Raw genomic sequence first — 26,446 nt, 5'->3', positions numbered from 1 at the left:
TAGCCTGTACCTCCGGAGTCTTGGCCACTCAACCCTGACACGGCTGCAGCCAATTACGACTGTCTGTGACAACGAGCTCAAGTGTAGCTTTCTAAGGGCTCTGATGGCAGGTACATCAGAACTGTTTAGACGATGTTTTGCTAAGCATTTTATACTTCACTCAAGGTTAAGTTTCTTTTCATGGCGGCGTAAAACCTAAAGTTGGTATCAATAAAATATTTACTCCATTCCAGTCTACTGAGGAGAACTTGATAGTTATAAAAGTAGCCATAAATACGGTCAAGATAGTAAAAATGTAGAGATAAAAAATATAGATAAAGCTACTGAAGTTTACAGACACATAACATACTAGTATTTGTTGAAAACACTATTTGGCTAGATGCCCTAAGTAGAATTGGAATGTCTTTAGTTCTGCTGATAAGAATAAAGTTTCACGGTGCAGCGAGTTGGAATAGTGTCTTCATTTTAAAGAAAAACTTGCTAAAGTTAACCAAGAACAGAAAAATAAACTAGGAGGACGTATCTAACAAAGACACGTTTCCCTTAATATCTTTTCCGAAAATATATGGCGTATACTCAATAAAATACGTCAGCTGTTATCAGAAGCTGTCGGGATAATTTCCGCACTGGAAGCAGTCTGGAGACCAATAAAGACGAAAGACAATAAACCGACACAAATAACTGTGTGCGTGAATGTTGCTTGACGAATTGGGTCTTTGTTAGGACACTCTAATGTGGTATCAAAGCAATGGATGCATTATTCAGAACTGACATTACTATAATTAGTTGATTTGTAAAATGAAAAGGCTTCCACCATCAAAAAGGTATTGGTAATTTGGTGAAAGCTGTTTGGTAATTCCAGACTTTCCTTAACTGATTGATAAAAAGGTTACGCCAATGTAATTAAAGTTCCTAGCGTTAAATAGTTTACAGTTCTCTTTGTGTCCTATATTAGTTGCGTCATTTAGAACTTTGTTTTGAACTATGCTTTATCCTGCACAGACGCTGTCCACACTTTTAGCGCGAGATAGCTTTTAAGTTAATTACAGTTATTACGTAAAAGCTCGTGGATTTTAGTCTTGCTTTTATTTTCGCTTAAATGTGTACTGGTGCTAAAGTTTACTTTCTTGTTACCAGTGAATTGTTATCATCATATTTTAATGTAAGTAAAATATAAGTAAAAGTAAACTGTTATTAATTCCTTTAATAATCAATTCTCTCATAAACCAAATCAAGATTACCATCATTCATAACCACGCTATCATCTATATTCATAGGCGGAAAAATATATTCCAACATATTCGTCTGAGCCTTACGTATGACTTTCATAAGTAGTGTAAGAGTTGCTGAAGTTACGAGTATCGTCGGCGCCGTCTGCACATTACAGTCGCTTAATGTTTCAATTACAGCATCTAGGCTAACGCTGACAGTGCCAGCCAAGTCTGGGTATTATTGTCTTGTTTTGTCAAGACTTTAGTTTTTATGGGAAGTTATTTCAAAACTTTTTGTTTGACGTTGTTAGGAAATTCACTGTGTGAGGATCTGAAAGTAGATGCAAATTCTCTTTCCTGGAGCACATTAGTGCTTCAGCGGAAATTTTAATGAGTTTCCACACTTGTATTACATATTACGAGTGTAAGCTTACACATCCATTTGAATTTAGCTTGCAAACGCTAATACGATGTAGTTTCACATTACCTTTGAAATACGTAATTTAATTTCAGTATGTGCGAAATAAATTGCCAGTTCATGTGAATATCTGTTTGCTACTATATTGGGTTCAATTTTGACGAGATGCAGCGCAATTTCAATAGTTTACATGAGCGCCCGTCATCTGACCTAGTGACCCAATTACAGAGTTGTACTGGCATTGTAAGGTCTTACGCTATCGGGTCTGAAAACTCGTCAATACTTTAAATCAGTTTATTTGTTAAGCAAGAACGACTTTTAATAACTTCATCTTTAACTATGAAGTCTTTCTCACATTATGGAAAAACGATTTTTGAGTATTTGCCTAAGAGCTACTTTAAATTCCATAAAAAAGCAATTTACTCTCGCATCGCTTTATTCTAAAATGCAAACCAGTCTAGAACATTCCGCAACACCATCCTAGTTAGAAACTGTGCCGTCCGGAAACTTTATTAAATTTTGAACGCAGCGGGTACATTATGGCGCACGTTAGTCGTCGCATGCAATTTAGTCGCTTCCCGGTGTGCGAAACTTGCCACGTTTGTTCCATCGACCTTGCCGAGCTTTGTTACCTTTATATTGCGAAGTTAGGTACGTTGGTAGGGTTAGGTAGCAACACTTAATTAAGTCTTTTGTGTTCGACGCATTTGTGGCTTGTGGCGTCGTTGGAGGTTTCTCGGCCATTGGTATTGAAGGATGGATTAATATTAGGTGATGGTGATGGTAATATTAGGTGATGACATTGGGAAAATAATTTATACATTACATTGATTTTTAAATCAAATCGTGCTATAGAGTGGGAGAAGATAGAACCACTTTATATGAAAATACAGCCCTGATACTTCCTTGTATCGTTCTAATCTTACAAACACGAGAATAAAACTAATAAAAATGCACTATCGCGCTTAAGCAGCGTGAGATCTAGTTACATGAAACTTTATTTACGTAGAAATTTTCCCGCTGGGTGAAGTAGCCAATCCGCTTTAAGTTCACAACTTTCCATAAGCCGGTACGTAGTCGTGGGGCACGTAACGAAGTAGATATATTTTTAAATTAGATTCCCAGCGGTTGGGTTCACATTGGATTACGGTTGGGGTTATTATCAGCTGCGAATTGCTATTGCCGTATATGTGGACGATATTACGTCTGATATGTTTTTAATATACGCTTTCAAGTAGAAAGTATGTATATCACGTCTTATATTATGTTTATCTACATGAATATATTCAAAAAGCTAGAGTGATCATAAGTAAGTAAAAAGCAACCAGGATAAGCTTGGAAATACGGATTACCACGGTATACTCTAAGATACCTTTGTAATCCGCCTCTCTCAGTTGACTTACGATTTGTTTCGGATGATAAGTGAAGGGTTCTTACACCATCCCTTTATTATTTCACACATGTTTGAAGATATAAGAATTACCAGCTACGGTTAGCTTAGAATGAAAGAAACAAATACACACATTTGTATTCAGACCCCAGCGTCTAAGTAGCCAAGATACGGTCCGTAATTACTTCTTGTGGAATTTAAAGACTCGTAAAACCAGACATTGTGGCCCGAGAAACCTCAACATTTTATAGAGCCTTTGTTGTAGCAGTTATTATGAATGATAATTTCATCTGCCATAAACCAAGTGTAGGCGTCTTTCTTAGAATTATTTCGGAATGTTTTCTTTTACTGTACTGTGAACTTTACACCTTAATTTTCAGGCAATCTCGTTAAAGATAACCTTGTTTTGTTTGTAGCCTTTCCTTGTTGGTTTGGGTTTCAAACACAAACATTAGACGTATTAACTTCTTTGTATATTTAGTAAGTAACATGAAGCCAAAGGTCACGTTGTGATAAAATGGGAAAACAAATATTTTTTGTCGAAAAAATAACTTATCTCAACTTTATTGGAATGGTAGATACGAAATAGCTTCAATTGTTTGTATGATTTTATTTATATCACGCACAATGGGCTCTGGATTTATTTTCTCTGTACACCAATGAGCTTTTTACCACAAAGCCATTGTTCTAAAGTTTGAAACAATACCATTATCATCATTCACTCCTACAATCAACATCCCACATGAGAGGAAAGCATAATACTCACAGTTGGTAATGCTTTTATGAAATTCCTGTTACCCTTTACACAATTTGTCGAATTCCAGTATTTGGATCTAGGCCAATTTAGCACTTTGTACTCGAGATATCATATTCCAGCAACCGAGCTAGTTCTCGCATTCCCAATTTATAGCTTGAAAACTTATTAAATTTATCGTATCCATACTGAAGAGTTAATTGTACGGAGTTGGGATTATGGCGAATAGTTCTAGCGTTAGCAATATTGCCATTTCAGGTAACATTCAATTTTAATTGGAAATGTTGATACCAATTTGCTTATCTGGTTTATTTGTAATAGGTGTGTGTTTAAAACGTATGCTTTCGTTCACAAAAATACTAGTTTAGAATTCAAGAGTGGAAGTCTTCTAGTTCTTTATTTCATCGTATCCATTGTATTTATATCCTTCACCTATTGAAAACTCAGTTTTAAGCCAAGTAATTTTATATCTTACTATTGATTAAAATGAAATTCGATATAATCAGTGATTTACTGTTAACCTTTTAACTTAACAAACCCATTACAAACGTAGTTTACGATGTAATTAACTTGATCAACAGTTGTTTATTGTAAAGTTAATTACTTTTAGTAACAAGCTGTATTATCAATATATTTTGAGTTATTAGCTGATCTTGTTACATTGAAATCCAATTTCCTTTTTTCGTGTTACATGAGAGTGTCATGTCATGCGTATTTCCTACTATGTTGTTTCTTATTTCTTTACTTACAGTATCAGTTTTTCTTTTTCCTTCAGTAATTACTTCCATTACTTTCTGTTGACTGAGTGGGCGTTCTTCATTTCGCCTAGAAATATATACTTCGTTGTTTTTTTAATTAGTTTCGTCTCCAACGTCGCGTCTTTTTAAAATATTGCGAGTTTTTCCACTGTTAGTATAGCTGCTTTATTTATAAGAGGTCACATTTCATTATTTTCTTGTTACATAATGTCTTGTGTCTACACACGTAACATGGAAACTTAATTCTATTTTCAATGTTTTCTGAGCTCCGAATATCTTTTGATTACCTTTGGGACTTTGATATTTTGTATGTTATCTTTGTTAACATTTACCTGTGTATGTTGTTTTTCAAATATTGCCCTATTCTGAATAAAGGTCTCCGCGTATAAGGTTTGTACTATCTCCCCTTTTTCTTTTGTTACACGACAGTAGGATGCTGACGCGTTCATATTTCCTGCAGTGTCGCCATTTTGTTCTCAGCGTGGAATCTCAGCGCTATATTATGTGATGTCACTATTCCTCTTCATTAGCTACCATTGTGCAGTTATGTCACAATCGTGTATAACAGCTACATAGCTATGTTCCGCATGGTTAAGCTGACACGCTAAATTATTCGCATTTCTGATGGCAACACTTAATTAATGATGCTTCACTATGAGTGAAATAGGTCAAATGTACTATGATTCATGAAAGGTTTTCTTAGAAAATAAAACACTAGCAAATGTCTGCTATTATTTTGCGAGGATTGTTGTAGAAGTGAAAAATGAGTCTTGAAAGCAGCCCGCGTTTCAAACAAAGAGGTTGTATTAAAGAAATGTAGTTTAATAACTCACCTGGTTTTATTTTCATACTTCGGTTTGGGCTACATTTGAGTTACCGTCCGAATTAAAATTTTATTTTCAAAGCGTAAATTCACAAGTAGTCCGCACCAGACACTCAACATTTTCCTCAGTATTTTTCATAGTACAACAAAGCGCATGCTGACCCAAAAAGTTCTTTCATATTTTTGCACCCCCTCGCCATAAAACGTAGTCGTGACGTACCCTTACTTAGCGTGATATCCCCGCGAGAAGAAGCTTGTACACATCTTTTGGATCGTAAATATTACGAGCTATTGCCTATGATGGCAGTGCCGTATCCGCCAATACCACCATTCAGCCATATATTTTGTGTCACGCAATGGTTGATAAAAATGTTTACCCCCATGCGATGTCCCAAACGGTTTACAAAGCTTGATGTATAGTGTTTATTGATTTTGCGGCGCGATGTTGGATTTACACTATTGGTATTGAACATGTCACCAAGTTTGTATGTGGCAAACATACCGATATAAAAAATAAGACTGCAAAATGCGAACGTTGAGAAAATAAATCAAGCTACTATTTGCAGAATCAATTGAAGCATCATAACATAAATACTCTTGACATCGAGGAATCGATTGGAATCCGTTCTGATAGACGAACAATGTCAGCAGAAGCCCTAACAAGTTCATTATGCAATGCCAACAGGGGATTAAATGCACGTCCGTACATAATGTACATGCGTGGACAGCATTGGCTTTCGCAAAATGTGGAGCACGCTTCTACAGCGGAAATTTGAAATGTTGCATTAACTGTGACCGCATACGCTGCTCACGTTATTGAAATTTATAAAGCCCGGGGAACGCGTACTGCAATATTAATGGAAACTACTGAAATATAAATCAATGAACTAGTTATTGATTTTGATAGTGACTCTGTTTTTGTATTAGATGTGTATTAAATGTCGTGCTAGTAATAACAATGATCATATTAATGTAGTAGTAGCAAGAAGATTAAAGAAATAAGTGGGACTAAAGTAGTATTATAACTATTAAGGAAAGTGCTGCTGTTACTGGATTAAGGCAGTTTTATCTTTATAAGCAAACGTGGGTTCAACGCTTAAGTACTAATTAAGCAGAAAATAATATAGAGCTAATAAGTGCTCCGTGTTTCTACTTAAGAATATTTTATATATTCACTGTCTAGGGACACATAAATTAAAAATAAGAATATCGTTATCCTGTTAAGTTTCGAATTTCTAATTAAGAAAATATTAAGGTATTTAAAATAAAATTCGATTTTCTTTATTCACCTAGCAACACGTTATAGATTAATATTAAAGCCGGAAATTAAACGGTTCCAGCGTCGAAATATTTACTATGCGCAATTTCTAATGTATCCGAGTATTTCATCCCATTAGCGGCTAATGCCAGGCATTCATCACGAGGCGGCTCACTCATTAGGTCCCTCCCCCTCAGCTTCCGGACCTCCCATGGCCAACACGCCATATAAGTACGGATTTGTGTCAGTGCCATTAAAATCTGCAGACTTATTTAGGTCAAGATTAATGTTACAAATTTTTACGTCTACAATCTCTTTCAACTTTTATCGTTATATCATAGTTCATTAGACAAATCAAGATCTATTTTAGCTTCAGAATAAAATTTATAAATCTCAAAAAAGTCTGCTGCATCGGATAAATCTGTGAAGGCTAGGATTTGAATTTGCATGTCATCTGCAACGTCCATGTTTCATCCTATTTGCAGCTAACGCCGGCCATTCATAACTTCACTCGGCGCGCTCATTAGCCGCTCTCGTCTCTCGCTCTTTAATATGAAACGATGTCCTTTGGAATGCTGCTGTATTTTAAATTTTATTTTTTGTTAGAATAATTTCAGCTGAGCTTTATTTGGGATTTCTTGGCTTTCTATATTCACTACACTGTCTTTTTGCAACATTTCAACTGTTTCATTTTAAGTTTCTTCTAACAGATCTATAGTAAAAGTAGCGTCACATACCTCTTTGTCTGATACCTTTTCATTGACACTCGCCTACTCATTACTCCCCCTCAGTAGCCACGGAGGGTCGTGTTGTATGCGTCACGCGACGCCATTCTTCATCCCCCAGGGTGTACTAGTGTTACTGAAGTGACAATAGGTCTGTCTCAACTCTTACGCTTCCTGAATTCCTAGTACCTACATTTTTACAATGATGCGCATAGAGTTTCTGGTTAGATAGTTTGAATTTGATGTCCCGTTTGATATTTTTTAAGCTTGTTCGATATAAATTGCTCATTTTAGTAATTAAATTATTAATGTTAACAATTGGGCACATTTATTCCGCAACCAAGCACAAAAGGCCCTTACATTCATAACGTTCGGTAGATACCTTAGTTTAATTACCTCGTGAATCATGTTTATCGCTCGTTATACTATTATCAGGATCATAATTAATGAGTTCAAACTTAGTACCGAGTATCCCACAGGACAGGGCTCTTAGGAAAGTTACAATATTCATTTTGTATAAGCTGTGTAAAGTGATCCCTGTCAACTTAGAATGTTGGCCCGACGATGTCATGACATGTGACAGCAAAGCGGGGTAAGCTGATTGAAGCATTATGGTAATTTAAGCGTTGACGTTGCAGATATATTTTTGGGGATAGAATGTAATATCTGGCTGTCACATTTTTTTGGTATATGATGTCATGTGACATTGATTTTCTTAAACGCACTTCCATAGAAAAAAACTGCAGAATTTCAGGCATAACTGCAGTTGTCACCAACAGACACATACGATACTAAAAATGCTCTTCGCTTTCATAAAATGGATCCTATATCACAATTAAATCAATAGCACCATCATAGTCCTTTTACGATCGTACACGAAGAACAATAAAAATAGGAAGCGAACGAGCAGATAAGGCTGCTGCCAATAAAACTGCTTGGTTGCGTTAAACAACGTTCGTTCATAAGCCAGTTATCTTTACAGTACTTGTGCTGCTAGCTGTAAAACTTGCATTGGAAAAAGTATCGGAATATACAATCCGCAGCGAAGGTTTTGTTGTTTACAGATTTAATTCGTTCAGTGTTTCCTTAATGGTACTTATATGATAATTTGGGTTCTTGGAACTTATTTTCTGTAGATTGTTTTGTGCATGACCATACACAGCGCCTTATTGTTATACTTCAAATTCAACTTCCGACGCACGTTCTTGTATTTTATCTTCCGTGTTCCAATATACGGTATTCTACTGGAATCTATAGGAACAGCTTTATCTCGAAAAATTGCTGCCTCGTGTATTCTTTGTCAGTAAATAATGATGACTACTATTGTTTGGTAAAAAAGGAAAATCTCGGACAATATATCTTGACTCTATAAGGAGCAACAATGACATCATTTTTATGTCGTCCTTAAGGCGTTTATAAAAACCTATGATTCCACAGAGAAAAGTAAATATAGAAGAAAGAGGTTAGGTAATTAGTTGATCTACATCCATTGAATGATTTATCCTTTTCATACAAGACTGAATGAAATAAATTAGAACCAAAAAAGCATCCACATAAAACCAACCAAGTATCAAGTAGTGTTCTATCAGCAGTAGAAATAAAAGCGCTCTTTAGTGCACTTCGGTATCATTATAGCGAGTTTCCCCCGGGAAACTTACTTATGTTCGAGGTGTTTTACGACTCTGGTCTGTACTCCCGCTCTTAACTCGTAATGGGCTATGAATCCGTATTTCTATGTCTATAGTATTCAACGCAAAGAAGACTTGATACTGATGGTTTTGATTGGTCCAATGATGTTACTAAGATGCCCTGGATTGGCTAGGTCTTTAATGCGAAATGCGTTGGTCATTTGGTAAGAAACAGCTAGCTTTTGATAAACATGATAATGCGGAATATATAAATGAAAATGGAATGTAGTTCCAGTGTTATACCGCAAAAATGAACCAGGAAAGAGATTGCAAATAGAAAAAGAAACATTGCATTGACCTAGTTTCTTTAATTGGAAAATTCGATAGCTTCAGCAACTGCAATAACAAAACCTCAAATACAGTTCAAATTAGAAAGCCAACTAGATGAAAAGGGGAAATAGATAAAGATGACAACGTTAAACGTATATTATGATAATGTGAATGTTTCTCGCTGGCTGGTCTTAAATCCACAATTTATGTGGCACGTTTAGGTGATCATGAAGAGTTTAACGACACACATTCAGTGGTTGGGGTAGATTCATTCACGGTACATTAGGTGGCTCGTTAAAATATGAAACGAAATCGGGATTTGTAGGAAACCGATTTGAAATTGATGTGGATCGTTTTAAATTAACGATATGAATTCGTTAGTATTTTAGGGCTTTGAAAACAAAATGCTTACAATCCTCTTTTCGCTTAAATTAAATGATATCTTTAACATTATTTTTCCATATAACTTTCAAAAAATTTGCATGCTCCAGTGCAGAATATACATTTGAAATTCTAGCAAAATTAATGCTATCTTAAGCTCAAGCATTTCCGCGAATGTGATAGGATTAGTGCTCTTACACACGTATGTATTACATAAGCCTGTACAGCTATGTATGAACATGCATTAACACAATATAATGGAAGTAATTGCTTTGACGGGAATTGCTCTGACGTCTGTATAATTTATAGCAGCTGCAAGCACTGTATTCAAATTACCATGTTCCAGTTTATCGTTAGTTATATCAACTACATCATCAGATTTAGTACTATCAGCAAATTTACGTCAAACAGTCTCAATAGTACTTTTGATATTACGGTTTGATGAGATCTAATGAAATAATCTTGCTATCTGGATCAGCTTAAAATTTTCTCCCTACGTAAGAGAAGATAGAAAGTTAATAAGAAATTGACGTGATTATGTGATCGCGAAATTTTAATCTCGAGTCTCATCTTCACGACTGAGGTGTGTAGCAGCTCTAGTAAGAACATTTATTTTGGACAGTATAATTATAGTGAGGAAAACAGATTTATACTATGTATAAAGTAATATTCACATAATATAAGTATTTTGTTGCCCAAGTACCCAACGTTCTACATGTAGCGTTGATTAAAATTGTTAATTTAATCTTCAGCATTAATTATGAACGCGGGTATGAATAAAGTGGTACTTTCATTACATTGTGGAGAGCTTGTTACATAATTGAAACTAGAATATTGGGATTTCTACTCACCTAGGAACATATGTCTTGTGTTCTTGCCAGTACCGTTATCACATTGTCTCGTCTCTCTATTTCTATCTATTTCGGTCTTACCAATTAGTTAGTTAGGCATAATGAATTTTACTATATTAAACTTATCTTCTAAATTGAGCTCAATTATCACGTATAGATATCACGAGAGAACAATACTGGTACAGAAATAGCTTCATGAGCTGATAAATTCTCAATATTTGATAAAAGATTTCCCACATATTTCAGTTTAACGATAGTATGATGGATAATACCAGTTTCCAAGCACAATGCAAGAATAATATTCGAAAGCACGGAGACTCGACTTATTTTAAACATTTTTCTCACGTCTGCGTCACTATTCGCAGCTCCCGTATCCAATCTTGGCGGACTTACGTGAACTATTTCTCTTAAGCTTGATTTAATAAGGAGACGTTATATATTATTTCTTTAGGTGTTTTTGTAAAAAATGCCTTTATAGAATGTTATGGAGTATGTCCTTGGTCTTGATCACATTCGGATAAAATCAGAACTACATATATCTCTCTTTTAATATCTATCGTCAGATGAGAGTGACTTAATTTTGGGCGTCATTTGCTCATTATGCCAGTTGGACTAACTTGTCTATGTCATGTTTCCTCTGTACCAGTTTTATAAAGTCTTTCAGCGCCAAAAATATCAATTCAGGTGTACCCAATTATTCAATCTCTTTTCTATATAAAAGTTATCAAATTCAGTCTGTATGCTGTTTGTGTATTCAAAAGCATTGTTTGGGTTACCGCGGCACGTCGATTTCCAATGGTAAACCAAAAACAATGTACGTGTCGCGAGGCTTTCGGCACAGCGCTTTCATTTGCGTCGATAGGATTTACTAGTTTCGTACCGTTGTTTGTATTTTGCTATGTTTTGTCAATTTGAATTGGGTGGTCTATTTACTTGTGTATCTGGTTAGGTTCTGTTAATTGTTTAGGTAAAAATGCTCTTGGACAAACTGCACTTCGATCCTCTAGTCTAGAAAGGATAGCAGCCGTAATGAATAAAACAGACTGCTAAACACATGAGTAGCGAAGAAAGCCTTAATTAAAATCCACGTACAAGAAGACAATTTTCAGTAATAAAAACACTTCCTTTTAAATTAACGCTACAAACATACTCGTTATTATTAACGAGGAGCTTAAAATGAAGCTTGGTGCAGACAAAACTTTTAGAATATACTATTATTATACTCATTCGCATTTTCCAGCGAGTTGAGAAGTAGAGCTCTCGACATTTCTAGCGATTACACTACTAGCGCAATCCTGGTTATTTAAGGTTGTATAAACATAAAGTATGCAAGTTCCTTTGTTTTCATGTAATCCTATTTTTGCATTTCATTTGTATGTTTTCTTATTATGACTTGAAAGTCTCGCTCAAGTTTTGGGAACATTTTGTGTTTCTTACGAAATTCAAGACTAGTGTTAGTTGTTACGTATTTCTTGGTAATGTGACGTTTTCAGCTCTGTAACTTGCTTTCTATCTTTTATTGGTCCTTTGAGGCGAGGTTAAAGGATTTTCTGAAACTTTTATGTTAACTTCATCTACACTTGTGATTACTCTGATGCGAAATCCTTTTAGTAGAAGGGAGAATCAAATCATCTTATTTTAACCCCGGCTTATTATATCCTCTTTGTTACTTACACTTCTTTGCTTGTCATCTCTTTTATCATCCAATTTAAAAATAGTGTTCCCACAAGAACTTTATAAAACTTTACCACAGAATGTCAGCCACTGACATTTTAATGTATTCACATATAAATAACGGTGTTGAACAAAAATAGCGAGTGACGTGCGTTCAGGTAGCTCAAACAAAATGGCGACTGCACAAAGCACTTTGTAACATGGCATGTTGTGAATAGTTGCAGCGTCGCACAATGTTTGTCATACCTGCTTTTTTAATATTTAAATGGCGGAATGAAATGGGGCCGTTGCGAGTTTTAATTCAACTGGCCACAAAGAGGAATCAGGTCAATGTGGGTTCCAATCGAATCAGGTCACGATATTGAAGGTTGCTGGAAAAATGTAATTAAATTGACTCGGTTTAAATCGTGTGTGCGGTTAATGGATTCTGGCGCACCTAATATTTGCTAAAACCACTTATGCCATTATCTGGAAGCTTTTTGGGGGAAAGGGTTAAGAACGTTTGTTTATTATATCAATTTTTAAATACTAAGGGCGTATGTGACTAGGGAGCGCTTAAACAAATTCACATTGTCCATAGAGGTACTTATTTAAAATTCGTAAAAAATAACAGTAAAACACCTTTTGAAAATCTGTTTTCTTTTCGTGAACCATATTTACAGAAGCCTGTCCACCTTTTATTCAAATGGGGGATTTGAAAAAAGGGATAATTGCCGTTTTATGTAAACACCGTGGGTGGTATGTCACCCCGTGCGTGGGACTACACGCCCCGGCGTCGCATAATAAATGGACGGACACACTTTCCCCAATTTGCCTCAATATTATATGACCGACATGTTTTTAATCCTCAAAGGGTTTTACAAAGCTGTTCTATCGCATGGCCGCAGTGCCACCATGACGGTAAAGCCCATAATCCTAGGGTACTGTTAATGTGAATATTGCAGAAGGCACATATTCAACTAGAAGACCCAGATTACCGTTTCAAGCAAATAACTCGATATTTTCCTTGAAGATTTAAGCTTAAAAAATGATCAGTACAGGTTAAATTGAAATTGAAAATACTAACGCCGTCAAATATCCCTCTCCCGCGAGAAAAAACTCATTTTATCCCAAATTGGATTACGCAACCACGTCTACCCAGTTCCCTATTACTTCTTCCTGAAAGACTTGACTGAATCTGGATCATTAATTTGATTTACACAAAAGTTTTTAACGTTAACATCTAGAAAAAGATTTTTATGAGACCCCTCTTAGCCCTTTGAATTTTATTGATTGAATACGTGAAAGGTTTTGTATAGAAAGCTTAATACGGTTTGAATGAGTGGAAAAGGCTTTATGTTAGGGTTAATTAAACGATGAAGGTTTCTTAACGGTAAAACATTACTCAGGCTTTTTCTTACCTTTGACATTTTTAGACACAATATATATTTTGCGCGATTCAGCGACATTCTTAATGTTTACAATTACTGTATTAACATTTCTTGATGACTTCACAGTATGTTCGATAATAACATTTTTAAATCTTCAACCACACAGATTCCACAATCTATTCATAGTACATTTCTACTGAAAGCGATAAACTCATAGCATATTTACAAGAGGCATCCGGATTCGAGCTGACGCCATCTTGTCCGGGTAGTTGCGCCCTCGAGAGCAGTTCCAAGTGTCCGACTGTAAGAGGTCTATTCTAGGAGCTGAGGAGTGTCTGCGAAGGCGTTTTATATGGATGATTTTATTAGAGGTACGGATGGTTTGTGTAGGAAGGACGATATAGCGGAGATAGTAATCAATGGATCGTGTCTTAGGTTAGGTTTCGTGCTGCAAAATAAAATTGTACCTTCATAATGTGGTAACGTAGGAAGTAAAGATATTCGAGAAATACTATGTCTTATTCATTGTATCATAGACATATTTCTTAATTTATATGATCCAGTACATATACATAGGTACCGAAGGTCTAAATGATATCAAGTAAATAAACGAAAGATACTTGCAGTAGCGTTTATAGAATATCGTCTTGAAACGATCCCACAAGGCGGAATCCTTCAAACAATTCAGACTCTCCGGCGCCAAGTCTAGCGAGACTAGACCAGGAAGGAGGTTTCGATCAATATCCTTAGCCACCCACTTCATTCCTCTTACTTAAACGTTTCTCCCCTCTACTAAGTTAGTATGGAATTCATATACTAAGGAAGGAATTGTCAGGAAAATTATACCTCAATAATTCTATACTATAATTTTAAAGCTGAAGAGTTTGTTTGCTTGCACGTGCTTATTACTACTGATCCGATTTGAAAAAATATTCAGTGCAAGATAGCTCATTTATCGAAGAAGAATATACGAAACTTTTTATACGGATGGGCGGAGTAGTCCCCTCACGAAGCGTGTAAAACCGCCGGTAGAAGCTAGTCGTAAATATATCGCAAAAATTATTGTAACACATATTTATTTTGTCAATTTAGTAAACGTCGAGCAAATGATACCCACGCTTATTTGATATTACCTTAATTCACGTTTGGTGGATATTTCTTTGGCAATTCAATTACCTCGCTCCGGCTTCGTCTGGGTACAAGTATATAAACAGAAATGTTCAGTATTTGCTTCGTAAGTAGAAAACTCTGTTTTCTGTTAACTGGCTAACTTATTTACTCAGGTACAGTCAAAGACTTTTAGATTTATTTAGACATTTATCTTTGGTTACAAGATCCTTTGAAGTATATCTTTATTAGTTTGTGGTAGATAGAGTTTGTTAAAAAAGTTATTTTGATTTCCAAGTATCGTTCAGTCACTTAATTTTATTTCATCACTTCTGTAAGGCAATAAGGCAGTATCTAAAGGATTCTTTCATGTAAAATAATTGTTTGGCAAATGAGTTTTCAGAAAATCTGAGCATTCATGATTACTCGGTATTTATTAACTTCTGTACACATTTTAAGATGAGTTAGTATTATTTTATGTAGGATGAAGCTGTAAAAGTTGTTGTAAACAGTGAGTGCCTTTCGGGATGCTTTCAGCCTTTTAGTTAGTTATAAACGAAACTTTCACAGATAAAAGTTTACTGAAAGGTCAGTGTGACCTTTGACCTGTGTTTGACTTCACACGAGGCATTCACAACGAAGGCATTATTGTACAATACCATAGAATACTGTCCCATAGCTTCCATCATTAGTGGTATCAAGTCATCTGTCACTGAAGAAGTTACTCAGCTGTCCTAACAGATTTTGACGACATCTATTATGTAAATACCATCACAGCCCGACTGAAATCACGGTAAACAACTACATATACAGTACTTAATGAATGTTACCCCCATACGCTTAAAATAGAACGTTAATGCTTCCAACCGGATACCGGCCGGATGTCCGGATCAATTGACCGGATTACACGTAGCTCCGGACTTGTGTGCGGTTGTGGGATTTACTTCCTGTTTGGTCATTTAGTGGCGGGTAGATCTGCGGTGTAGATAGATTGAAATGTCACGAAGATTTACGGAACTTTGTGGCTTGGAGTTTCGTTGAATTGTCATATGTATCGCGAAGGACCAATTTGGTCCTTTTGTGTTAGTCTTTTGATTTTGTGGATAAGTTTCCACACAATTGTGTCGAAGACTTTACAAAAGTACAAATAAGTACTATATTATACATTGCTTACCTTGCGAGATCCCTAACACTCCACACAGCACTCGATGATCGATGCCTGTTGAATATCACATCACTAAACAAGAGCGTTCACAGATACAAAAAAACGAGAGAAATATCACCTTCCCGTGACCCACATTCGAACACTCTGTATGATACGGACGTAGTACATTTCATATGAGATACGTTCCAAGGCTTTTATTCCGAAAGCTGTTCCACTTGAAACGAGCAAAGCGTTTTATACGAAACGTACCCAGTTTTTGCTGTGAACTGAGATTTGTTCAATAGAATTCGAAAAAGGTTAGATGGATGGAGTATTGTTTAAACATAAGATCTAAAAACTTGGACTGAAAGATTACTCTGCAGTACGATAACATAGTAGACTATTATAGCACATATAAAATAATCTAATACTGGTCATTTGCTTAAAAAAAGTTTCCTGGAAACCGTCAAAAGACTCACTGTCATGAATGGTCAAGAAAAATGTATGTGTCTTATTTATTAGGTACGTATCTTCAACAGACACAAAACTTGATGAACATGACAATTAAGAGTTTTTGAGACAATTCATATAAATATCTTGGCTTCCTTTCTCATGCTTCATCCTATTTGTGTCCATTTCACCATATATCCTTACTCTTACCATTGTCTATGTCTTTATGTGCACTTATTAAATATTATCTTTCCACTTTTCCATGCTAATCTTGGGATAACAGAAAAACAAGACTGTAAGTATGAGTCACTTCACGTCATACTGTTCTTGCTAGAATCTTCTATTTATAGCTTCATTACCATCTTTGCCATAAAATCATCGTCTGCTATGAATTCCACATTAATTTTATTATCTGTTTCTTTTTGTAGGTCATTATGAATACTGGACACTTTTATCTTGGATGTCTCCACATTGAATGTATTTTTAGGATTTGTTTTTAACAATTCGCTGACTTTCGTAGTCTTCTACAGATAATACCTTATAGTAGTTTTTACTATCAGAGACTACCTATCCAAGTATTTAAATAACATCTACAATCCTTTAAAACAGCGACAAGGAGAAGCTTTTCTGCTTCCGTAATTCCCAGTTCAAATCTACTTGAAAGTTGTGCTGGTGAATGCAATTATAAGTTTCAAGCACCCAGAAAAATATTCTGAAAGTAGAATTTATGAAATATTCTTTGATAGTATCGTCAACTTTTTAGAACATTAAAGTAATACCTACTCATCTACCACTGAATGATTTTTCTTCTCGTAATTTCTTTTACGAATCAGTTTCTTTCTCATCACCATGTCGCTTTATGTTTACCATAATTTTATCTTCAGCAATATCTTTATCTAATTCCACAACTTCTTTATTTCCTTTCCGTAGTTGAGAAGTAGTCCATACTGTTTACGTTTACTAAAATTCTTTACACTTAAAAGATTTATCAAAACCCATTCGTCCGTTTTCAATACGCTGCATCCGCATGCATGCAGCTTTACCACGAATTGTTTCTGAGTATTAATCAATACGGATTTATATTCTGCGAACGGCGTTGTTCGTTCAGCTTGCAAAAACGTTTTTGGCTAACGTTTGCTACATGTGTTACTGGCTTTCGCGTTTTTATTTTTATTTGATTAACTGCTTTCCATTGGTGCAGCTTATTCATCTGCAATGTTTGGCTGCGTTTCTGGCGCTTGATTTTTCACATTTATTGAATTTAACAATTTCAATATTTGTTCTTTTTCTACCTTTATATATTGCTTTTCAATCATCATTTATTTCCCTTTATTTTGTCTTTTCATTATAATTTTATGGAACAATTGATTGCTTTTAAATGAAAGGTTCTTGTCTATATAAATGATGTTTCGTATAGGACAAAAGGCTGTCCCATCCATTTATGCCATCCCTATTGATCTTTAGATATAAAGATTTCACCCGGGATTAATCAACGTGGATTGATATTCCGTGAATCAGCCTCCACTCTTTCTTTTATTTCAGTTTTATCTCTTCATTATTTTACCGAAACTTCGTTAAAGTTTTTGCATGTTAGCTTATTTACCTCTGCAATATTAGGATTTTCAAATTCGATTAACCGTGGAGTAATTATTGTTTTCAAGTTGTTTTAAACATTGTTGGTATTAAATTCTAAACCCTGGAATATAACAATTTGTATCGGACAACTGCACAATAATACTGTATTAGTTAAAGAGCTCTCCTGGCAACAAACGCTTTCATACATAAACTCTTTATACATGTTTATATATGTGTGAGCGCCAACAATGAAACTGAAATTTCAGCATTCACATTTGTTCCGCAACTCTGAAAATTATATTTCGTTGAAATGGAAATTCATTGCAACAGTAATTTGCCATTAATAACAATTAAGCGTGAGTTCCCACTGTTTGTGTGTGCCCCGAATATTCTGGAACGTTCTGTTTTTATGGAAATGTAACGGAATTAAGGTTCTTAATTTCTTATTAAGGCTAAGTTTTATACAGCGTGACGCAATGAGCAAATGGATTTTAGTCCTTTGGGTCACCCTTAGTTTTTCTTAACGTGGACGCTCTAAATATAAATTGTCCCAATCACTTTTCTATGATGCTTCTTTTTGTCAAGTCTTGAGGAGAATTTTGCATACATCTCCATTTTGTTTTGAAGAACAAAGGCTTAATGACACTTTGAAGCTTTTTGTTCAGACTGAATTCATAACAATTTATTAACAGCTTCATAAGACCGTTTTTAATCCTAATCTCAAAAATATTCTTGTCTTTTAAAACCTTTGTTAACCGAGATATTTCTACTTTGTCATAGTTACATTCATATAATTACCGTAAGCCAGCTAACTCAGTCACATATGAATATGTTACGTGGAAATCTTTATAACGTGTATCAAAGGGAATATGCCCTAATTGGAATATATTTCAGATTGTTAGGTAAATTGATGTTTCTTCTTTCGCTAATTAACGTTCATACAGAAAGCGTATTTTCTTTGATATAAGTTCATTACTGTATTATTTTCCTGGCTTTGATTTAATAGAATATTTTTTATATCAATATTTAAACGAGTTAAAAGATTTCATTGTCATTTTATATACATCATATCGAAGATATAAATATGAATATAGCTCCTACATTTTCATTCCATTCATGAATTGTTGAGCGTTTCTAACAACAATAAATTGTGTTCAAAGTTGACCTAGTTTTCTCACAATCGGCCCTCCCCCCCTTATCACACCCTGCATACAAAGGTGCTAATGTGGAATTTAATTTGTTTTACAGCTTTTGGTAATTCGGCTTTCCCTAAAGGATTCAATGGAAGTTTTAGTTAGGTTTTGTCGTTAATGTTGAACCATTATTTCACTTAAGACTCTTAAGAAGCTCTGAACAAAAATTGTTAAAACGAAAAACTGAAACAATAAAATAATAATGAAATAATAATTTCTACAGCATTCGGTTAGACTGGAAGTCGACCCCAACATAGTTTTGAAAAGGCTAGGGCTAGATTATGTATACTTTCTACGACATACCAGAACTCTAGGTAGGTACTCAATAATAATAAGAGTTTTGATAAACAAATGATTTCCGTCATATTTGAGTGCACGTTTAATATTAATAACTCATTAACTGAGTCGTTTGTTTGCAAAGGAAACGTGAATTTACTCGATACGAAGTGTTTGTTTAACATTCGAGTTAATCTGCAAACAAATCGATTATTTTGGTTCGTTGAACCGAGAAATTGTCTTCCGTCAAATTGATATTAAAATTGAATACTTTAATTACGCACGACAATGTTATTAAATTATTCACTGTTGTTGTTTACAAAAGGGACTTTATTTATTTATACATAACTTAATTAAAGTCGAACCTAAAGTATAAAATGACAGTTACAAAAATATCACGTCCTTATCTTAACGAAGAAGCAATAAATACTAAAATACTTAAACACAGACAATAAACAGACATCAATCAATATGACAGCAATAATATCAGATACAGTTCTTGAGTCTACGACAAATGATCAGATAGTTTCTGACCTCTGGTTTCTGGTAAAAAGAAACAAGTGATCGCTCCTAGTATAGGTACTACAGCGAAAGCCACTGGTGGTAGCCACGCGGCTATGACGGTCATGCCAGCCACATAGGGGGCTAACATAGATCCTACTCTGGATACCGTGGATGAAGCTCCCATAGCCATGTTTCGGGCTACAGTTGGGAACAGCTCGGAGGTGTACATGTACCTGGAATAATCGGAGATAAATTAGTAAAATAGTTGAAAATTACAGATATCTGGAAGGAACTATGTAGATGAGATATTGAATTCGCGTAAGTTTTATAAAACAGCTAACATTATACCTACTAGATAAGTATTACATGGCGTAGATAGATAATATATCTTGGATACTAGCACGGGTTGACGACCCGATATCGACTTCTAAAATTCTTAATAAGTACTTAGCTGCCTGCCGCTTTCCTAGTTGTAAACCATATGCTAATATCAATGTTGGGGCATTTTCTGTAGGAAATAAAGTCTGGGCCGAAGATGATAATAAAATCTTCCAGGAATTGAATACTTACATAGTAGCAAAGGCACCAGAAGCACAGCCTACACCTATGGCTCCCATAGTTAGTCTCACAGCGAACCAGTCTTCAGGTACCACGAGGAACGCATTGCTCCCACCACAGACGACGAAGAAGCTGATCATGGTGATCTTTCTGCCGAAGTATTTGCACAGGAACCCGCTCAGCAAGATACCAGGGAACTGGAAGAAGGAGTATATTGTTTTAATCCAAGAGTTTATTTAAAAGACAACACAACAGCTATAGCTTAGCCACTTAGTAGTGGCATGTTGGTCTATGGTGGTTTTATAAGAAAAACTATGAAAACTGTGTTCTTAGAATACAAGTGATTACATAATTTGACACAGAACAAATTTAATGTGCTAATCAAAACAATTAAATCTTCAGTCTGCACGAGTACGCGCAGTGAGGATTTAGTGTTTACTTTATCTTATTTATTTTAAAATGGTTGTATATTTTTATGGGCACTTAGATTATGTAACAGTCTAAAGCTATCGTGTCTAATGTTATTTATGTAACTAAATGCGTGTAACTGAAAAAGACCAATGAAAGATGATAATAAAAATACCTGCAAAACTCCAGCTAAAGCAACGGTGACGAAAACATTGGAGCTCGTCTGTCCGATGTATTGGTTACTGCCGTAATAACTGATTCCAAGAACGAACCAGATAGTGCACGAGCAGAAGATATTTATCCTGAGTAACCGCGTCTTAAGCAGGTCTAAGTAGGTAGCCTTGCGTATGGGTTCGTTTGAGTTCACCTTCTCACTTGCCATACTCTTCGCCACATCTAACATATTGCCTGATGGCAGGTTATTCCTAAAACAACAATTGTAGGATTAATATTTAGATAAAACCAAGAAGATGAATAATTATGTGTAATCATGACCTGAATCCTTACCATCTCGCTGCCTGAGTCATCACTTTACTAGCTTCTTCAATTCTGCCAACGGAAATCAACCACCTCGGAGATTCGGGTAACATGAAGAAGTATATCAAGTACAATACATGTGGAACACCAACACCCAAGCAGAACTGGTTCCAAGTTCTCAAGTAATAAGCGAAGAGTGGCATCAGCATCTGACCGACTGGCATTGGAAGGGCACAGAGGCAGTTCATGAACTCTCTCCTCAGAGGCCCGATGACTTCCATGATCAGAATAAAGGAGCTTAGGATTGTTCCTGCTGTAGACACGCCAATGAAGAATCGTACGGTGGTGAATAGCCAGTAGTTATAGCAGAAGGCCTCCACAACAGTGGTTACAAGTTGTAGCATGCATGCTATTAGTAATGCTGGACGTCTGCCAAACCTGTAATTGATTAAAGATATTATTGCCAAAACAGTTAGCAACGGTAGACATTAATCGCGGCTTAGACTCCACAATTGTTAGAATTACAATATCGATTTCAAAATGAATCTATAGGTAACTAATCCAATCCCTGGAGCACATTCTATTAGTTTATTTAATTTTACAAAACTATTAAGTCTTACTTTACTATAATTTGCTTACCTATCAGCAACAAATCCAAAAACAATACTGCCGATCAGCACACCAAACATGCACATGGTCTGCGTGAAATTGGCCATCCACGCTCTATCGCAGATCAGCCCAAACTCCGAAATTATAGTATTCTCAAACTCCGAGTAATACTCATAATTAGCACAATCACTATAACACGTGGATATTTGTATACTGTCTGAAAGATTTGTTTCTGTGCACATGAAGGTGGTAGCCGGAGCCAAGAACACTATGCCTAGTTGCTGCCACGCTGATGAGATCTTTGTGGGTGCCACTATTAGCAGCAACAGCATCACCTGCCATTTGCCAAAGTCCCCTATCGCCTTCACCATTTTGTCTGCCTCTGGTTGCTTTTCCATCTTCTCGTCCTTCGGTGCTTTTTTGTTATTTGATTCTGTATCCATTTTTGTTTGTGTGTATTGTTCTTTTGTTTAATTGTCTGCTACCTTGCAGTATTCATAATCTGTATTTACGTTTATAATTGTAGTATTAACTGTTATCTGAAGTGTCGCAGACAGAATGTTGTATTTATTTGTGTGCCGACTCTTTTATAGCGATAGTAGTCTTCGTTTTATCACTTGAGATTAACTTTGTACTTACAACTGCAGATCTGTGACTTGAAATGTTAGAACAACCTGCAACAATGATATTTTTGCGTGAATATTGAGGTTCAAATAAGTGGTAGGAAGTATAGGTATGGTTTTTAGTTTTCCATGACTATTTGCAATCTCTATGTAATCTATATTTTTAATCAGTTATGTTTAATCAGGATTTTGAACTACACAAAAAACCTTATACATAATTATGTAAATGGGCTGCAACAACAACACTCTCTTTATTTTTGGAAAACAAAACAATTATATCGATCGTCCTACTTTAGTAATTACCCCTTCTTGATTTATAGAATGAATTCCGGTTAAAACCAGAACAAACAAGTAGAATCCCAACAACAAAGCTAGCAACAATTTCTACGAAGGAAGCCTTAATAGTTTTGAAACAAAACAACAAATTGTAAAATATCTCTATAACTTGGCAAGTTTCATAGTTGCTTCCAAGTTGCGAAGTTAGACATTGATTTTGAAGTTTATTGTAGAAAGAAGTGTGAAAATTGTGTTTTGTTGCAAAAGAAATGACGAAAGAATCTTTTCCTATTTAAACTTCAGCAATTCTTGCAGCATTTATCTTTATTTTACGTTTAACTTCCCTTACAGCAGTGACTAACTCCTAAAAATTATGAATGATAACCAATGATTTAAATCGCTAAAATTATGTAAGAACTACTCTATAATCTCAAGCGTCCAGATAAAAAAGTCAATAACAAAAATGAAATTATCTATAGAGAGGCATCTGCCAAACTCCTAATACTTAAATTACTATAGATCTCTTTTATCAGTGATAAGGTAAATAAGATGACCACACTGTCAGCTTTAGATAAGATATGTGACGCATTATTTTTGTGAAACTATCTATTGAAGGTTGAAGATGATAATGACAGTGAAATTGTACTTTTAAAATACACTGATAGTATGTACTGGAGTATATTTTGATGTTGCTGTCAGCTGACAGTTGATATGACCCACGTGTGTTGTGATACTTATGGTGATGTGCTATCTCAAAACACGTGTCTTGTATTTGGTTGCTTTTTAACGGGGAGCGGGAAGAAGACCTACAAGAACTAGGGGGTCGCGGAGAACAGTTAGTTAGGATTAGTCGTGGTGTGACCAAAGGGACTAAATATATGCAATTGGACAAAAAGAGTCACTAGAAGCTCACATTGTTGGATAAGAAGATGATAAAATAGTAATGATAGTCAAAATAAATAATTATTGTGTAGCGGCTATGTTAGATAAAGTCATTCATTAATTATTAATCTATATAAACATAATTATTATTTTAATTGGTTTCATTACAAACTGATATGTTTATGTCATTGACCGTCGAAATAATTATTAGATATAATTTTTGCGTAGATATACTTCACATTGTTGAAGCATGTGAGCTCAAGCTGGTCACAATGTTGATAGTGTAAAGATATGTCACTATTTTAGGGAATAAGCCCTTATACGCGTGATAGGCACATGAATTGTAGCGTTATACTAATCCGTATTTATAATAGAAATAAACTCGTATGATCTGGATTTTTTAATGCAATTACATAACGAAACACAAAGCATGCTTAAGATAATATTAACACAAGTAATTCTATAGCCATAAAAGAGCTTAGTTTGCCATTTTTTGCTGATAACACAGAAATTCACGGGCACTCCTTTTTATGACTGGATTTCACCGATATGTTGCAAATTACATATTTTCAATAATAGGCTTACAATTGGTTAATCCATTATGAAATCTAACATCCAAAGCGTTGGAAAAGATGTTCGAGAAATGAGTGATGGAAAGTTATATTTCCATCACTCACTTCTCTGTATATGCATTTTATTGTTACTATATTTATAAGTTTATCTCCTTTGTCCCACAGAGCATCTTGGGCGAGTTCAACCGCGAGCAGGATGCCTTCATCAAGGGTCAGGAAGGTCGTGGCAGCGCTGCTGCCGTGCCTCCCTGGGTAGGAGCACCCAACGAGCCTGCTCTTAAGGAAGAGTGCCTGTCATTGTCCACCGTAAGTATCGAAGACCTGATGGGTTTTGATTAAACTACTACTTGCAAGGTAGTAGTCAAAGGTATGCAAGGAATTGATTTAGATAAAATAAAACTGGTTGTTTGACGCTTAGCCAAAGCCATAAGATCATCATCTCAGCCATAGGACGTCCACTGCTGAACATAGGCCTCCCCCATAGATCTCCACAGATACCTGTTGGAGGCGACCCGCATCCAGCGTCTTTCGGCGAATTTTATAAGATCGTCTGTCGACCTTGTTGGTGGACGTCCTACGCTGCCTTGCTAGTCCGTGGTCTCCACTCCGTGGTCCAAAGCCATAAGATTGACGATATTATTACGAGTTCATATAAAGCTGCAACGGTGATCTTCTTAAAACTAAATTCAATTAGTCAGCTTTCGAATGGGAATGACAACAAAATATTATTTCATGCAGATCAGCAGTTCCAATTTTCATCTAATTTACATTGGAGTGAAGTAACCTTTAAAGTATCCTTGTTTATCTTTGTCAATAAAGTTTAATTCCTTAGCATTAGCCAAGTTTACCGTGGAGATTATAAAACTTGTAGCAACTTCATCAGCTGATCCTAATGAGGCCTACTGACAATTTGATATAACTTTTGATTAGATCAACTCAGTAAACACTGATGCTATCTGTTTTATCGAACTGTTCACCGCTGAGGAGGTTAAGTTAGGCCTAAAATTATGGTATTTTGATATTTAAAATGTAGAGAGATCTCACCCAGAGAGCCTAAACAATCAATAATTCCTAACTCCAATTCTAATTATATGTAAGGCCGATCAGAACATTTCCAAAAAAAGGATTAATAAGTGCCAGAACCGCTGGAACAAATTACGACCGTCATCCTCAGAGGATTCACTGTCAGAAATATTGTGTGATCCTCATCAAAACTTCGTGCCGAAACTTTTGACGTTTAAACCATGTTCCCAACAGTTAGAATTTGTGTAATAAAATAACTTTGTATGTAATATATCGTATACGTTTGTATGTATGTCTATTTGTGTACCTCGAATTTTCCTCATTCCAATTTTGTGAGGATTCAACGAATTCGCCCTAAAAATACAAGACCAACCGCAAGACCGTACCTTGGTTTTCATAAAATCGAGTGAATTCCTCTCCCTTGAGTTTAATGAGTACTTATCTCTCTTAGCTGAACCACATCGAAGGGCTCAAGGACTTTATATACAAGTAGCTGGTTAATTAGAAAATGATTTTGGATTATGTAACACCTTTTTGGTGACATCATTATAACATCCAATACTTGAAAAAATATAACATTTAACCGGTTGATCTCAGACACAATAGAAGTAATATTATTTCGAACTAAAAGTCCAATATGTTTATTGAAAATAGGCTACTCAAATTACCACTTTTTGACGTCAATTATATTGGACAGCATCTCCAAAAACGTCTCCCTTTCACCGCTTCCTAGTAGCTGGGAAGAAGAATCGTTAAAGAATTTAAAGAAACAAGATTTGTTGGACTCTTGGCGTTCCACGTTTTAACCTTCCTTGTGCAGCAGACCAAACAATACATTTAATCAATTTTGTAGTTCAAGATATCGCTAAAACACCCGATGTGGCAATTTGCAGGACCGGCGGAACTTCGTGCGCGCGCCGCCGGCGGGCGTGGAGTTCGACTTCGACTACGACAAGATGTACCCGGTGGCCGTGGCCATCATGGGCGAGGATCCCAACCTCGAGAAGATGCGCTTCGATCTCGTGCCAAAAGTGTAAGTGGAACTTGTTTTTGGAGACTTAACTTGACAGAAACCTATGCCGTAACCAATTACTCCGTTAATGTCCCAATAACAAGAAATGATTCTTTCGACATTAGTTTTTTTCTCTCAGGCGGGTAGTTTAATGTTCCGTCTACTTCTGTGGTTATGGTCAAGTCT

General features: G+C 35.7%; 2 protein-coding genes across 8 annotated transcripts in view; one reads left to right on the top strand and one right to left on the bottom strand.

Moving 5' to 3' along the window:
• The window catches only part of LOC110382472 (synapse-associated protein of 47 kDa), a 63,994-nt gene that overhangs the window by 28,326 nt on the left and 9,222 nt on the right, over positions 1-26,446 (top strand). For all 7 annotated transcript variants that reach the window (XM_049837714.2, XM_049837718.2, XM_049837712.2 and 4 more), the window contains 2 exons: positions 24,391-24,531; positions 26,142-26,281. In XM_049837714.2, the coding sequence (XP_049693671.1) occupies positions 24,391-24,531; positions 26,142-26,281 (281 nt within the window). The remainder of the gene's footprint in view (positions 1-24,390; positions 24,532-26,141; positions 26,282-26,446) is intronic.
• On the bottom strand, positions 19,626-22,532 carry LOC110382471 (solute carrier family 22 member 13). The gene is made up of 5 exons (XM_021343075.3): positions 21,903-22,532; positions 21,294-21,701; positions 20,962-21,211; positions 20,391-20,575; positions 19,626-20,053 (listed from the first exon to the last, which is right to left on the bottom strand). The coding sequence occupies exons 1-5, from the start codon at positions 22,313-22,315 to the stop codon at positions 19,822-19,824; spliced, it is 1,488 nt and encodes a 495-aa protein (XP_021198750.3). The 5' UTR covers positions 22,316-22,532; the 3' UTR covers positions 19,626-19,821.

The sequence above is a fragment of the Helicoverpa armigera genome, chromosome 23 (genome assembly GCF_030705265.1).
Source record: "Helicoverpa armigera isolate CAAS_96S chromosome 23, ASM3070526v1, whole genome shotgun sequence".
NCBI lineage: Eukaryota > Metazoa > Arthropoda > Insecta > Lepidoptera > Noctuidae > Helicoverpa > Helicoverpa armigera.
The sequence above is the reverse complement of the archived record's forward strand: the minus strand, read 5'-3'. Positions and strand labels throughout refer to the sequence as shown.